The sequence below is a fragment of the Calliphora vicina genome, chromosome 1 (genome assembly GCF_958450345.1).
Source record: "Calliphora vicina chromosome 1, idCalVici1.1, whole genome shotgun sequence".
NCBI classification, from domain to species: domain Eukaryota; kingdom Metazoa; phylum Arthropoda; class Insecta; order Diptera; family Calliphoridae; genus Calliphora; species Calliphora vicina.
In genome coordinates this window covers 103977802-103995439 of record NC_088780.1, presented here as the reverse complement: position 1 = coordinate 103995439, position 17638 = coordinate 103977802, and the positions used below count along the sequence as shown (strand labels likewise).

Here is a 17638-nt window from a genome sequence, read left to right as displayed (position 1 = left end):
TTTTCAAAATGGGCCCTTTTTCTCAAAAGAAAGTTTAAATATTTTTCTTGAAGACCTATTTGGTCGCTTAGTGGGATGGGAGTTGGATTGTGTCTGAATTACTATCCAAAGAACTAACCTTGGTGCAAATTTCATCCTGATCGGAAGACATACATAGATTTCAAAAGTTGGTTTACTTGACATGAAATCCGCCAGCTATATGAACCTAAATCGTTATAACACAATCCAGTCATTTTCTGAGGAGGATCTTGAATGGGGACTAGAGGAAAATGATTTTCGCCATAATTTACAATATAATTTCAGAGTACTTTAAACTAAATTTCAAAATTATCTGTCTTGGAGTTTTATGAATTCCTCAACTCAAATATTGAGTCTCACGAAATTTTTTTTTATAATTTTTGAAACTGCTGATTTATTAAATATTTATCACAGAAAGTTTTTTGATTTAAAATTCAAAATTACAAAAACATATTGTGCGAAAAGAATTACAAAAATAAATATTGAAATAACGTTAAAACATGTTGCTTTTTGCATGGGTTTTTTATATATCATTTTTATACCCACCATCAAATAAGATATTGGGAGTCATCATACGATTCTAAGACGATCTAGCTATGTCCGTCCGTCGGTCTGTCTGGTGAAAACATGATAGGGCCCAAACAAAAGTATCTAGCTGGCTGAAATTCTTCACAAATACTTTCTTTTTCTTTCGTTAAATATGCAATATCGGTACATGATTTCACATAGGCCCCAGCTACAAATGTCCCCCAGGAATACTGTTTGAGCAGTCATAAGCAGTTGATTATGCGGCAATCCTGATAAAATTTTGCACAAATTAGTTCTAGGTACTCTGAAATTATACTGTAAATAATGGCAAAAAATCGCGCAACATTTATCAATAGTCGCCATACAAGGTCCCCCTCCGAAAATGACTTGAACATTCATAATTGTCTTATAATAATTAATATCGTAATAAGATTGGACATAAAAAAGCATTATATGATCCTAAATCTTTCTACCAAATTTACTATATTTTAATAGAAAATTCAAAAAAAGTTTCCATTGTATATTTACTATATTTACATCAGTGGTCGACATAAAGAGAACTTTCATTCTTTTCTGTAAACTGACCAGCTATTTATTACGTTTAAGTATTTGATCGTTTTTATGAACTTCGTTGAGCTTAGTGTTGTTTACATATAAATAACCGATAATGTTCGCCCCTGGTGTCTATGTGGGCCGATTTATATTTTCCATTTATTTAACATTTTTGTATGAAACAATTTTATTTGAAATATTTTTTATTTATTTTTTCTAAACTTTAGATGTGTTCATGAGTATATGGATATATACTCAGAAGTGCAATCATCGGAACCAGCAGAACTGATAAATTCACCATTTGGTGGCCGTTATTGTGGTACAATACCACCCAGACAACGCATTTCCATGTATCGTGCCATTGCCATTTCATTTTTTACAAATAAAAATATCACCACACCCGATCTATTTGAAGGCACATTTCGATTTATAAATGCATGTAAGTAATACTATTATACTATCCTTTTTTATATCCTTTCTTATCCAAATTTATTTTTATATTGAATATAATTGATAACTTCTCTTTCCTTAACATTGCAAAATAGCGGAATATGAAATTGGTATACCCATAGCTGGTTCACCATGTTCCTATACAATAACACCCAGTTTGAGTATAAATAAAACGGGCGTTCTAATATCGCCCACCTATCCGGGTGCCTATCCCAAGGATATGTCTTGTACATATCAATTTTTGGGTGAATCGAATCAAAGAGTTAGATTAGAATTTCGTGATTTTGATCTGTTTTTTGGTGGACCACAGTGAGTACCATTAATAGCTGTCGTAAGAAATGTTACAAAAATCCAATAAAATAAAATGAAAACAATATTTTTTAAAGTAAAGCTAACTTAAAGTATATTTTATTTATGGATAAATAATATAAAATATACTTTAAGATTTTCATTAAAGCTTTCTTTTATTTTTATTTTATACACAAAATTAACCAAATTTTCTCTTAAAATTTTCTTAAAAACAAAAAAACTTTTTTTTATTTTAAAATTCATTTAAATTAGCTGCCCATTCGATTATGTTAAAGTTTATGATGGTCCCGACAATTCATCAGCATTAATTGGTACATATTGCGGACAACAAAGAAATTTAGTTTTATATTCTAGCGAATCAAGTCTATTTGTGCATTTTTTTACTTTGTCGCGTACGGCAAACACCCAAAATCGGGGTTTTAAAGGAATTTATGAATTTAGTGAAAGTTTTGTTAAATTAGATTTTATACGTAAGTATTTCATTTTAATCTACTCTAATATTATTGCTATTTGTGTTTATTGTTATTAATAATTTAATTTTTATGTAAATAATGTTAAAGTCATTTTAAATATTACAATTTTATTTTAAATTACATCAAAGTACTCTTGTCAATTTTAAAGCTTAAAATTGAAATTGCTTTTGGAATTAGTTTTATTTACGACCCTTAAAGTGGACCTTTCATCTGAGGTGCAAAAACCTAATACAAATCTCACCATTTTGAAAATAAGCAAGACAAATGAAAAACATTCTTAAAATCTAATTAGTCACTAAATTAATTTTGGTTCATCTCTTCTATAAACTGGATATCTCAATTTCGAATTTCAAGGATTTCGGGACGGATTATAAGTTGGTATAATTGCAATATTGACAACTTCAGTCAATAAGCATCAAATTTGATTTATATAATTATTGGTGAATTTTTGTAAAAATGGAAATTAACCCTTTTATGCCCCAAAAAAAATGTCAAATGTTTTGATGTTTATATTTCAAACAATCAGTTAATCAGTTTTTTAAAGTTTACAAAGAAGGGCTTATTTTGACAACATATATTGCTATTTATTTCAAGCACTCAAATGACCTCATGATGACCCATATATGTATATCAAAGCCTGAAATTTTATTTCAATTTATTCGAAACTAACACAGACACCAAAAAAATTAAAATGCATCTATATCTACTTAAAAAATTAGCAGACAGGTGTTTGGAACTTTTTGGAAATTCGAACAATATTAAAACTATGTTTTGGTACTTTTTTGACACACTATTTAACTTTTAACGAATAAACATAGAAATTAATTTTAAATCGTATTATTTTCTTAACAAAAAATAACAAATATAAATTTGGTACTTTTTGAAAATTTGAACCCTTAAGCGGTAAAATTTGTATTTACTTTTGATACATTTTTCATAAACATATTTTATTATGGGATCTCACTGCGATACGGAAATTTGTTTGAATAATATTTATTCAATAGGGAACAAAAAGTACCAAAAAGGCAACAATAAAAAAAATATGTTTTGGTACTACTTTTTGGCACCCTATGTATCTTTTAAACCAATAAACATAGAAATAAATTTTTAATCGTAATCTTTTCGAAACAAAAAATAACAAATATAAGTTTGGTACTTTTTGGAAATTCGAACCCTAAGAGGTAAAAATTTTATTTACTTTTTGGTACTTTTTTCATAAAATATGTTTTTCTATAAATTTACATAGTGAATTTACGATACTGAAATTTGTTTGAATAATATTTATATCATTTCAATTGTGAACAAAAAGTACCAAAAAGGGTACAAACGGGAAAAAATTAACTAAAAGGTGTTATTAGGAACTCGAGTACAAAGGAGTAAATTGGATCAAAGCCGTGAAGAAAGTTTGGTACTTTTTTTAAACATATATTTTCTCGACCAAATGGACACATATTTTTATCGTTTGGGATAGAGTGTTCGTGTTCGGTTTTAATCGAAACCGCGGTTTTTGAAGACCTCAAACCGAAACCGACAATTATTCTTCGGTTTTTACTTTTAATCTATTTTCAGTAGAAAAATTAAAAATTTAGAAATGAAAAACAAACTTTTTCATCCAAAGATTCGTCCAAGTATTTCCTGAGCCCCTTATTCTTGATTATTTCTTTACTAAGAAGCATATTAACCAACTTTAATGTATATAAGCTAACTAATTTAATATATTAAAAAAGTACCATTAAAAGAAAAAGTACCAATTTTCCTTTATCCTCTTGAACACCCGTCAAGTTTGAATTTTAAATTTGGTAGCTTTTCCTATATTATCAACGGATTTAATATTTAATAAATTATAACAAAGTCGACCGAAACCGATCTGTTTTCAATTTTATAAAACCGAAACCGTACAATAGTACAATTTGAATATATTCAATTATTTGACTAATCGACCAAAATAGCACGGTGCTACGAAGGAAAAAAGCTTGGAAAACGACCTAGCGTAGGTTATAGGGCTTGATAAGTACATTAGAAATTGTGTCAAAAAATTTCCAAAACACCCTCAAATTCAGAAGATATTCTGAAAAAACCGTTTTCAGTTATGTCCGTGAAGTTATCGATCTGTAACTCAGTCAGTCTCTGTCCGACTTTAAATTTTTTAACGGGCTTTCATTGCTTATTTTGATATGGAAGCTTTTGTATAAGCTTATACCAATGTATTAAGGAAATTTAGTTCTTAACAAACCATCGTTTTAATAATTCAAATCGGATGAAAATTGTAAAAGTTATTGAACTTTTCATTAACACCTTTTTTAGTATTTTCGCCCCCAGCCCATACAATTTTTAATTTACAAGGTAAATTTTGTGGAATTTTTTTCGAAAAAGTTTAATAACTTTTGCAAGTATAAACCGATTTTAACAACTAATATCTCGTTTTTGTCTACATAAAATTGTCTATAAATTACTGTGCAAAAAATAGGGTTTCATAGACAAAATTTAAAATAACTATTGTTGAATTTGAAAAATTAGGAAATAAAAGAAAACCAAATTATTTATAAAAACTTAAACAATTTCTAGGAATATAGATCTTATACATACATTTTATGAAAGCTTAATTCTTTACCTAACTATAATTGTTTAAAATTCTAAAAATGTCTAAAAATGTGTGAGTTAGAGTAGTACTAAAGTACTACGACCTACCCTACAACAGATTTTTCAAAATAACTAAAAATTTTGAGGGTGTTTCAAAATCTTTGAAAACGGTTTTAGCATGTCCTAGGCCTACAACCTCCACTAGGTGGCTTTTCAAGTTCTGACAAAAAGTGTCATTTTGTAGCAGAGTGTAGTTAGCGTAAATAGTTAGGACGCAAATCAAATTGGCTAAACGTTATTCTAGTTAAGCAAAAATTCTTATCAGAACATTTATGATCATGGAAATGTGAAAATAGATAACTTTCATAAAAAGAGAAAAAACACTTTTTCATGGCTGTGGGATACATTTTAATTTTGAATAACCCGAATATTTTCCAAATAATTTTAATTTTTTATAACATTTTAAAAAAATAATTCTGTATTGTAGTCTGCGTTATAATTTGATGTATGTATAATACATTTGTATGGCTAAAACAGAAAAAAAAACAATTGTTCCCCTTGTGAACCTTATATTTTCAAACTTCAGAGCCGATGCGGCACGGATTAACATTATCCACTTAGATTCAAAATTTTTGGATCTACTATCAAGTGTCATAATAATCCGTTCCACAATCCCCCCAAAAAAACTTCATTAAAAATCCATGTAAAAGCTTAACACACCGATCGTTTATGTGAACATTTTAAAGATATAATTCAATTTGACACAGAGTACTTTGACGTTGACTACTTAAATTAAGGCTTCATTTCATTTATTATTTAAAATATTTTCAAACGTTTTATTACTCAATATTTTTTAAGGTTTGTGGAATTTGTTTGAAATGTCTGAAGACACATAAATCTACTTTTACACCAGCTGAGTTAAATGTTATAAGATCAGTATTAAATAAGTTCAAATCTCTTAGATTTGAAATTATTCTAAATCACTAAATACTGAATCAAACGATGAATAAATATAAAAACTCAGTTGGTGTTAGGTGGCTTGACCAACATGATCTCAAGTCTAGATCATTTTTACCAATTCTCTTAATCAAAACTATGTTTAATTTATATTCTTATATACTTATATATTATTTGAAAACAAGTTTTCAGCCTTAAAACTTTTTTGATTTGCATTTAATAGCTTTATGTATGTGTGTGTTGTATTTTTAAAAAAATCGAGCGAGGATTATTGATGCATTGTTTCTATAATTTGAAATTTATATCATAATTTATTATTTAATTGGTTGTTAATACATTAAAACTAATTATAAAACAAAATTTACTCTCTTTCCTAAACCAATAACTTCAAAATCTGTTACAAAACATACAATTGGAACTAACAAAACTCAAAAACCTAAACGATTCTCAACTTTCTGAATTTAAACCTTTATTACCCACAATCCAACAAAAAAAAACACTCTAAATAATGCAACAACAAATATTTCGCTCCTGGACAAAACTTGAAATTTAAATAAATTTTTGTCTAAATTCGAAACAAAAAAGGTGAAAACGATGGCATTCACATACGTGGCTCAGAATGTGATCAAAAGATATTGTCGAGAAAGGAATCAACAGGCTTTGTACTGTCACCAAATTATCCTTATCCTTATATACCAAAAACTGTTTGTAGGTAAGTAAAAACACATCAATTTTCTATAGTGATCTTTATGAATATGCGGAATTTTAATATAAATTTTATCTCTACTTTAGATATTTCATTTATGGTATGCAAGATGCCCAACATTTGGAACGTGTGCGTTTAGAATTTACAGCATTTAATATACCCAGGGTAGAAAGTAAAGATAAGGATAAAGAGTAAGTCAATCTAAACTTTAGTTAGAAGAGCGAATTATAAACAAAAAATATATAAATTTAATTTTGCAGAACCAACTGTTCCGATGGCTATTTGAAGATCTATCTGAAGGGCCAGGAAACTGCTGATGCCTACGATAAATTCGATTATGAATTGTGCGGCAATGAAACTCAACGTGTTGTTAGTGATGGACCTCGCCTGGCGATGGTCTTCAGTTCGGGTGAACTGCAGGGTCGTGGCTTCAAGGGCAAATATGTGTTTGAAACGGAGTATAAAATACCTGGCACAGCGGCTCCCGACGGCAGTTGTAGTTTTACGTATGTGAGTTCATCGAAGAAACGTGGCGAACTGAATAGTCCCCGCTATCCATCCAATTATCCGTCGGATACGAATTGTTCGTATTTGTTCTTGGCCGAACCCAATGAACAGGTGACAATTGTATTTGATCATTTTAAGATTAAAGCGGATGGCAATTCAAATGTAACAGCCGGGGCGTATGGGTAAGTTTACCTTTCATCTAAAATATTACCTTTAATAAATAATAATATAACTTGGCAATGCTAACTAGCATAAGATTCAATAAATCAATACTTAGTTAACTAGATTAGCTTAGCTTACTACAGAAACTAGAAAAGCTCAATATTTACTAAGAAAACTAAATCAAGATTTATCAAATTAATCTTTAACTTATTAAAATCAATCAATATTTACTAATAAGATATTTGGATAAGTAAACTCAATCAATTTAAAAAAAAAATCGTTAGGTAACTGGACTCAGTCCAAATTTGCTAAAGAAATCTTTAGACAACCAAACTAAATCAAGATTTTCTAAAAAAAAATCTTTAGAGAACTAATTCTTTTTAAGATTTAAAAAATACATATGTATCTAGAATTACACCAAAAAAAAATAGATTTATAACAGAAATCTTTAGCCAGTCTAGTTAGCTAACGATTTTTTTGGAGTAACTCTTGATATATTTGTTTTTTAATCTTGAATTTACTAAAGATTAACTCAAAATTTACTAAATAAATCATTAGCTAACGAGACCAGACCAATATTTAATAACGAAATCTTTATTGGGCGATACCAGTTCATTATTTACTATGGAAATTATTAGAAAACTAAATTAAATCAAGAGGCTAGATGAAGATTAACTAATGAAATATTTATTGCGTGTATTAATTAAAATTGAGGAATTTTTTTAATTTTTTATCTTTCATTTTGAAACATTTGTACAATATGAATTTATTCAAAGTATTGGCCATTGCTAGCCAAAATAACTGCTCACCATTTGAGGCCAAGAACGAATCAAGCCAATATCGGATACTCCGTTCCAAAGTGAAGCGTATCACAGATAAAGTTCAGCATCGATCGAAACAAATAGTAGACCGACAGGGCACGGTCTGAACTATAAAGCTTTATTCTAAATACTTTCATGATGGAATATTACGGTTTCATGTCTGGTCAGATTTTAGCAGCTCATAACAGATAGCACTCTTTTAGTCCCACCGAATACAGAGCATTATCTTAGCGCCATGGATATTTGACTTTGGTGTCGATTCGGCTGGTGGTTGGTCTTCATATACGATCTCCTACGCTTCGGGTTATCGTAATGAATCCATTTTTCATCGCAAGTAATGATTCGGTGGAAAATTTATTTTCTTTTATAGCGTTCAGTCTTTCAAGGTCTTCTGCTACTTGCAAACATTTTGAAATTGCTGCTTGAGTAGCTCCCAATGATTTTGCAAGCTCCTGTTGTAAAGCCTACAATTCTAAGTCTTCAAACTTTTTTTTGGCTGGCCTGGACGATAATTGTCTCCCATGTCAAAATAATCAATTCTGAACAGCACAAACCATCTCTCGCACGTTGAAACCGATGTAACACATTCATCATAAGCTTTGGTGAGCAATCGGTGTGTTGGTCGATTCGGCTGGTTGGCCGGTCTTTACAAACGATCTCTTACGCTTCGGGTTGTCATAGTGCATACATTTTTCATCGCAAGTTATGATTCGGTGCAATAATGATTTTATTTTATAGCGTTCAAGCAGCATTTCAGACATATAACATTGTCTTTCTAGGTCTCTCAGTTTCAATTCGTATGGTACCTAAGGAGAGCAGCTTAAAAGTTATTTAAGATATCTTTAGCTAGTTTAACTAGCTCAAGATTAATTAAAGAAATCGTTAGCAAATTAGATTACCTCACGATTTACTAAATAAATCTTTTGTGCACCCGATTCCATATTGCGGAAAGCTTTCTCATACCTAAGTGATCATTCATAATTAAAACCACTGAGCCATGTGAGATGCCTATGGCTGCCACAATCTCTCGCACTTTCAATCTCCGTTCTGCCAACAACATATTGTAATTTATTTCAATTATTTCGGGTGTAGAGACCACAAATGGGCGTCCAGAATGTTCGGCATCTTCCGAGCTTGTACCGCCACAACGAAATTCAGTAAATCACTTTTTTACCATTGAAATTTTGTGTGAATAGTTCCCTTAATATTTATCATGCTTAGCATGAGTGTTTCTCAGCAAAAAACAATGTTTAATGATCACACGAACTTCACTTTTTTCCATTTTCTCTTCAAACATAAACTAAAAAACGTAGCTTGTTCAAAATTGGACAGAAGTCAAATGACAGATGCCTGTTGACAGGAGCAGTGTTGGCCTTTCATTTAAATGGCGGGAAATTAAAAATGTCACGGACTTTTTGACCCGCCCTCGTATATTAGCTCAAAATTTTCTAAAGCAATCTATAACTAAAGACACCAGCTCAATATTAAATAATGAAATCTTTAGCTAATTAGATTAGCTCAATATTTACGAATACAATTTAGAAAACTAGACATATTTAGCTAACGAGACCAGCTCAGGATTTTCAAAAAGTAATATTTATCTTACTAGTTCGGATTAAAATTAACAAGACTAGCACTACATTTACTAACAGAAATGTTTAGCTATTTTATTCATCAGTTAGGTAGTGAAAATATCTCTATTTATTACAATTTTCTCACAGAATTCAAAGTAATTAATCTTTCAATATTTTTCTCTTGTAGATCGATTATATGCTTTGAAGATTGGTTGGAAATGTACGTCGTCTATCGTGATAACAATGATCGTTTTCTTGGTCGTTATTGTGGTATGACAGCTCCCGGCCCCGTTGAGAGCCCAAGGGGTGCGGTGGGTCTGCGTATTACATTGCATACCGATCAAGAGAATGTTGCGAGCGGTTTTAAGGCTCGCTACTTTTTCGAAACAGCCAAAAGTGAAATAGGCGACTGTGGAGGTAACTTTTCCAATGAAGATTCAGGCATCATAACCTCACCCAACTATCCGGCCGGCTATAAAGCACCCGGTCGTGGTATGGCTTCAATGGCATGCAATTGGTTAATGACTGCCAGACCCGGTTACAAATTGTCAATACATTTCGAGCAGTTTTCATTGGAGGGTGATCCAGCAAGTAAGTTAATATGAGACAATAAATTAGTTGCAGTATTTTAAATGATTAATTTTTCAAAGATCGTGGTTGCCCAGCTGCTGTTTTACGCCTTTGGGTTAATGTGGACTCTGATCAGCCGCCGTTGGAATTGTGTGGTGAAAAGCCGCCCATCGAACAATGGCATTATATTTCCACGGGACAAACAGCCCGTATTAGTTTTACCACCAGTGATAAAACTGTTGGTGCACAGGTAAGTTTTTACTCCCATTGAATTTTAATTTATTTAAATGTTTCATATTTAAAATACTTTTTTAGGGCTTCCGTATTGTATGGACTGAAATACAAGACTCTGGACCAGGACCACCATCTATAGGTTTACTGTGCGAGTCCACCTATCATTTTCAATGTGAGGTGGGCTACTGTATTTCCGACAAGTTGCGTTGTGATGGTGTCAAGAACTGTGGTCCCAATGATGATAGTGACGAATTGCACTGTGAGTCGTGAGTGAGTCGAACGGTTCAGTTCATTTTTATTTCATTTTTTTATTATTTTTTACTGTTTTCTTTTTGTTATTTTTTTTAAAAAAAATATTTAAGTTGTATTCTGTTGATGATTCTTCTTTGTTTGCTTAAATTTTATTTAATTACGCAAACAAACGTTTTAGCTAGTTTCCCGATTTAGTTTTCAGTTTAAAATTGTCTTAAAAAATTCTATGAAAAAATAGTTTGGAAATTTTAGCTGAAACTTTGGGGAAAGCAAAAAGAAGAACTACATGCAACAAGTACTAGATTTTTGTGGCAAAAGAAAATATTATCTTTATAATGTTTAGTTTTCTTTTGGGAAAACTAAACACTATACGAAACTTTAAAATGTTTTTATTTTTAATTTATTTGGAATGTTAAATTTTAAATGAAAGCATTTTTAATTACTAATATTATTTTATATTATTAGTTATTAAGTTTTCCTATTTACTATTTATTTTAGTTTTCCTGTTTTTTATTTATGTTTTTTATGAGAAAAATAATACCTATGAAACTTGAACCCGACGATATACACTTTTTCCAAAAACATATTTAAACTAATATTCTTAAAAACTTTATAAACTACTTTATTAAATTACTAAATTTAAAATCTATTTACTAATTAACAAAACTATGTATTTAACACACACATTTCCAATTAACAAATTAAAGTAAACAACTTTATATTCGAAAAAAAAAAATCACTTTCCTAAAAAAGGTAATCGAATAGGTTTTAATGTGTTTTAAGTTCAATTCTGGATTAAATTCTCTAAAGTGAAGAATATTATATCGTAAAAAAACATTTCGGAATTTTTAGTCAATTTTGAAATTGCTTATATTTCGGAAAATATATGTTTCTAACATTAAACTCGATTTTTAATCGTTTTAGTTTTAGAACTTTTATAATCTAGCAATAGAAAATTCCAAAATTTTTTTGGTGATTTATAACTCTTTGATTTATAACATTTTTATTTATAACTCTTTTATAACATTTTGATTTATAACTCTATTTCTACTTGAACAATTTTGCCCATTTTAAATACAAAATATTTCCGATCAACAAAGAATATTAGAGAATATTTTCATCTTTCTAAGACCTTCCGTGTAGGCCTTATCGTGCCTTCAACATACAGAGAGACGGTTACAAATTGGTGGTTTCTTGTTGAAACCACATATCGTTGGTGGCCATTTCAACCAATTATGGCCATATATCGACCTATAGCGCTCGCCGTTGCGTTGGCCAACGTCATGAAATATGGATCGATGACAAAACAGTGATTTTTTCGGGATGCATTAGGCGCTCTTGGATCTCATGTGGATTGGTATCGTCCCAAATTCGACAATTTTGTTTGTTGACATACCCACTATTACAGAAATGGGAGATTCGGGCGGAACGTTGCCTGAACAGAACATCTATTTTGATAAAACAATTTTATCATTTACTTGTATTGCTGAACGCTATATCTGTCAACTGGATAAATGACAGCCAATTCGACATATGTTGTTTCAATAATATGGCCGCTTTCAACTGTCAATTTTTGGAAGTCCATATTGGAAAATCCCTTAGCTGGATCGTTTTAGAAAATAATTGTTTACATTTATGTATATCCGTCTCAAAATATATATAAACATATTTATCCTAAACAATGTATTACCTTTTCGTTAGGAAGTGATTTATGAAATTGTCCTTGCTACAATTAGTTGCTATTAAATGTAATGCATGTTTCCTATATTCTAATTGTTCTTCAAGTTGTTTACTTACTATGTATTTCCTTTTTATGTATTTAACATTTAAAATCCTAAAAATTGCACTCGATATTTAAGAAAATTCTGATTTTTGTTTTAGAAGTTTGTGTCCCGTTTTGTTAGAGTTTGTTTTATAATTTTTTTCCAAATAATCAATTATTTTATAGTCCAAATGGCAAACAAATTTCAAAACTCAACACTGATTACTGAATGAATTGTATGTTTAAATGTTTAGATTGTGTAAGTGTTAGAGGCTTTAAAGAATTAATGAAAGATAAATTATCTTAAACAACTAAAGGATTCAAATTTATCATTCAAAACCCAAATAGAAATAGTAACTCGGGGATAAATCTGGATAATATAACGGAAGAGCATTTCGTAGCCTAATTCATGGATATTTGTCATGTAAACTGCACATGTTTGTACCCGTTTGTGTACCCGATTGTGAGTAAACGCGGCAGCCATCTTGCTGATAGCTTTCTCATACCCAAGTGATCATTCAAAATTGAAACCATGGAGCCATACGAGATACCTATGGATTCCACAATCTCTAGCACTTTAAATATTTGATCGTTGAACACCATATCGGGTGCAGAGACATCAACTGAGCATCCAGAATGGTCGGCATCTTCCGTGCTTGTACCGCCACAACGAAATTCAGAGATCCCATAGTATTTATCAAGCTTAGCCTTTATTTGAGTGATGGTTTCTTTCCGCAAAAAATATTGCTTAATGAGCAGACGAAATTCTCTTTATTACAATTTCTCCTTAAGTCATGAGGTAGTCTGTTATCAATGACTGTCAAACACAAACTAAATGACGCAGCTTGTTCAAATTTGACAGATGCCTGTTGACAGGAGCAAAGTTGACCTTTCAGTTAGGAGTGATTTCAACATACAGACGGACATGGATATAACAATCCAGAATTGTATATATTCTGTATGGGGTCAAGGATAAAAAATGTAGAAATTACAAACGGAATGACAAACGTATATATTGGGTGTATGACTTAAAAATGCGGTATTTTTTTAATTTTTAACTTTTATTTTGAAACATTTGTACAATATAAATTTATTGAAGGTTTTGGCCATAGAATAAACGCATAGAACGGAAGGAGAGAGGAATATCAATGGAACTCTCTTTTAAGACATACATGAATTAGGTTTTTGACAACAGACTTATGTTTTTGACTGTCAGTTACCTATCTAGTTATGTTAGCTATGACATATTCCCATCTTTCTAGCAACATATGGATTCCGAGCCAAAATAACTGCACATCTTTTGAGGCCAAGAACAAATCAAGCCAATATCGGATACTCTATTCCGAAGTGAAGCGTATCCCAGAGAGGGCGTTCAGCATCGATCGAAACAGACAGTAGTCGGGCGGGGCAAGGTCTGAACTAAAAGGCGGGTGAGACAAAACTTCCCAACCACTTCTTTCAAAACAGTTTTTAACAGGTATTGCAACATGTGACCTAGCTTCGTCATTACGGTTTCATGTCTGGGCGTTTTTCGACCAATGCTCGCTTCAAATGGGCTAGCCAGATTTTAGCAACTCAGAATACATAGGAACCTTTTCAAATCAAAGAAGTAAAGCAAAACTTCCCACATTTAACGCTTTGTTGGCACAAAATTCGACATTTTGTTTATACTATAATGTTTAGTAACTAAGTGAAAATAATTGATAGATATGTAGACTTCAAATAGACATATAAGTTATTAAAAATAAAAACCGCGTTCAAAAGATACGCCATCTATTGTAAATGTCGCATTTTTAAGTCATACACCCAATATATCCTTGCCACTCATGGTGAAGGGTATAACAATTTTAATACTCTAACCCCCATTAACACGAAGTCTGGTTAGGTGTTAACTAATAGTTATACTGTCGTTTAAAATTATTTTTATATGAAAACTGTCAGTATAACTATGAGTTAACACATAACCAGATTTCGTGTTAATGGGGGTTAGAGTAAGACATACTATTTGAATATTATTTTGATACCGAACTAAAATTTAATTTTTCTGCGACTGACTAAAGTTTAAAAAATGTATTTTTTTTTGTTTGACTTTTCTGAATGTTTAGAACCTAAACGGACCAGTTTAAGAACATATTTACCTCTTAAAATATGCGATATTTACTCAATATTTGTTAATCTATACAAATTTATTCAACTATTTTCGACAATATTTTATTATTAATACATATTAAATTTTCTATCAATTAAAGTGTATGTAGTTTTAAATAGTTGTGTATTTCTAAAATAAATAAATCAATCATCTTTTCAATGAACTTTTAAAAACATTTGAAAAACAAATCATCCTCTATATTAAGTTTATATTTTCTCCTTTTCCTCAAATTTCTTTATTATTATTCACAATCCTCTTTCCGCTCTACACTGTATTTCTTCCTGTCTATTTAAATTCCTGTCTTCTACATACAAATAAACATGTATTCTTCTACTTTTCTTGTTTTTCTATTCTTATTCTTCTACTTTTTTTCCTACCAAAACTACAACAACCAACAAATTAAAAAAAAATATCATTATTTATAATAAAAAAAAAATATATATATAAAAAAAAACACAGGTGACGGAACTATTTCAAATCATTCAATATCAATATTATTACAAATTATTAATTTAGCAATATGTTTAAATATATTTTTGTAATTATACTTTGCAAGCTTGTTTATAATTGAAAATTCAAAATTGTTTATATATTGTACATATTGCTAATTTAGTAATTAATTACTTTGCTTTGGTCAAATTACAAAATCATTTCAATAAAAACTTTATCACTACAAAAAAAATGTTCAAAACACGTGAGTTTCTCTTCTCTCTCTCTCTCTATTTTAAAGAAACTACTTTTAAAATAATTAATTTTTATGTTTTAATTATTTTTTTTTTTATTTGTACAAATAACATTTACAAGTTAAAACAAAACACTGCCACCAAATGATCATCATTTAGAACTTAACTCTGAAAATTATTCGTTTTTGGCTTTTTTATACATACACTTCATTAAAACATTACTACATACTAAGGACATTTAAATTATATATATTTAGAGATACTAAAGCTTTTCGATATAAACGATATTTGATATTTGAAAGCTTTATTATACATTAAAACATTGGTTTATTTCGAAATTTTTATAAAAGTTGTTAATATATTCATATATGTATAACTATATGTTAATCTAAAGCTCTTAGTTTAAGATTTCTTTATCAATATCTTGGATAAATTGTTATCATGAAATCGTGTCAAACAATTTTCATATAAATTCGTTAGTGGAGTCAATTACAAAAAAGTGATAAAAAATCTGAATCTTCTAAACTACTGGTCCAATTGCGAAATGATCTATTAAGGAATCGCAGAACAAGGCTTTAAGAAAATTTAATTTGTGAACACCTTGCTAGAACACAAAGTGAGATGCAGGGCTTCAAAGTTGACAGCTTCTGGTTAGGATAACATTGTACAGCTTGTAACATAGAAATATGGACAGACTTCGTAATTAGAGAGATCTCTCTATAACTTTTACGATGTCATGCAGAGTTGTTGCTTTAGCGCGACCCTTAAGGTAAGCGTACTGACTGCTTGAGAGCCATGTTGTGCGCTCTAGTCGATGCCTTATGTGAGCGTCGCACAGTGGCGCCATTTGAGTTTTTTCGTTGCAAAAATCATAACTTTTGAACCAAATGAGATAATCAAAAAAAATTAAAAGGTGTTTGAAAATGGTTCTACGCCTTTCAGCTGCATACTTATGGGTTAGCAAAGTTGAAATTTGTGGAAAAATCAATTTTATGGGAAGTGAAATAATATATTTTTTAAATTTATTAATTTTTTATGTTTCTTTTTAAAGGCTTTTATGATTTAAAATTATTCCAAAAAAAATTTTGGTTGTTTTTTCATGGTCATATGTCATTTTTGAAGAACGGGCAGCTGGAATTTTTTGCATTAGGTAAAGGAATAATCAATGAACTTATTTTGAAAATATGGCAAATATATAAATTGATAGTTCTTTTTTATTTTCCATCAAAGTTGAGAAATATTGAAAAAATGTATAGTTGGTAAATATCGTTTGGAACCATGTCTTTTTTCAAAATTTTACCCCTAGCAAAAAATGGGGCAAGGACTGGGGCTGGGAATTTTTGCATTAGAGAAATATTCAAAAAACGGATAGTTGGTAAATATCGATTTACCTGGACAAATACAAAGCAAACAGTACAATTTTTGTTTATTCTTTTCTTAATAAATATATCTATTAAAAATAAAAGAATTAAAAATAATGTCGATCAGTTACATAGTTTTCGATATATTGTATCTGAAAGCGGACCAAATTACCTAAAAATTTTCTGTTTTTTTGAAAACTGAAAATCAGTCAACTTTGAAGGGCTATATCTTCTGAACCAAAAATCTGATTGTAATAAGAGTAGCATTTTTGAAATCGTTGAACAATTTACTGTAAAAGACTGTAAAGGTTTATTCAATATTTTTAAGGGCACATGAAATCTCACTTATTCTACGGGCGCCACTGTGCGTTGATGAGTCTTTCCAACGTTTTTAGTTGGAAAGCTAAAAGACTAATTGGACGAAAGTCCTTCGCATTCTCATGACATCTATCATTCACTTAGTGTAGGGTATTGTATGTTCGGTCCGACCGTAGTTTCTTATTTGTTTTAATTGCATAATAATTATACTCAAATTTACTTTTTTAAAAATATGTTTTCTAGTATTCATTAGAAACATAACAGTCTTTTTAAATTTAAGCTACAAATCCAACATAAAATTGGATTGCTTTATTTGCTGTACAAAGTTTTCTTAACAGAGGTGGTCGACTTTGACTCCCTTTATCTCACTTTGTATCTTAACATGGTGGTCACAAATTTACTTTTCTTAAAGCCTATGTCCTCCTCTACGATTCCAGTAGTTTAGAAGATTAAAATTTATTACGACTTTTTTTTTAGATTGACCCCACTGTGCACCATCTACCTGACTTGTAATAAAACAAAACAGCTTTTTAACAAATTTATTACATAAACAAAACGAAAACTTCATTATAAATTCATTAAAAAGAAAAAAACTAAAATAACATAATTTAAGTTTTAGTAGTTTAGTTATTTCAGAATAGTTTAGAAAATTCCCAATTCGTGTTCATAGCC

At 30.2% G+C, this 17638-nt stretch overlaps 1 protein-coding gene across 7 annotated transcripts in view; it reads left to right on the top strand.

Moving 5' to 3' along the window:
• The window catches only part of LOC135963489 (tolloid-like protein 1), a 215159-nt gene that overhangs the window by 194017 nt on the left and 3504 nt on the right, over positions 1-17638 (top strand). For 4 of the 7 annotated variants that reach the window (XM_065515357.1, XM_065515360.1, XM_065515361.1 and 1 more), the window contains exons 4-12: positions 1326-1537; positions 1644-1857; positions 2110-2327; positions 6453-6579; positions 6660-6764; positions 6834-7262; positions 9825-10228; positions 10288-10457; positions 10523-10700. In XM_065515357.1, the coding sequence (XP_065371429.1) occupies positions 1326-1537; positions 1644-1857; positions 2110-2327; positions 6453-6579; positions 6660-6764; positions 6834-7262; positions 9825-10228; positions 10288-10457; positions 10523-10700 (2057 nt within the window). Of the gene's footprint in view, positions 1-1325; positions 1538-1643; positions 1858-2109; positions 2328-6452; positions 6580-6659; positions 6765-6833; positions 7263-9824; positions 10229-10287; positions 10458-10522; positions 10712-17638 lie in introns of all 7 variants that reach the window. The other 3 variants (XR_010576849.1, XR_010576848.1, XM_065515359.1) reach the window with 2 other exon arrangements.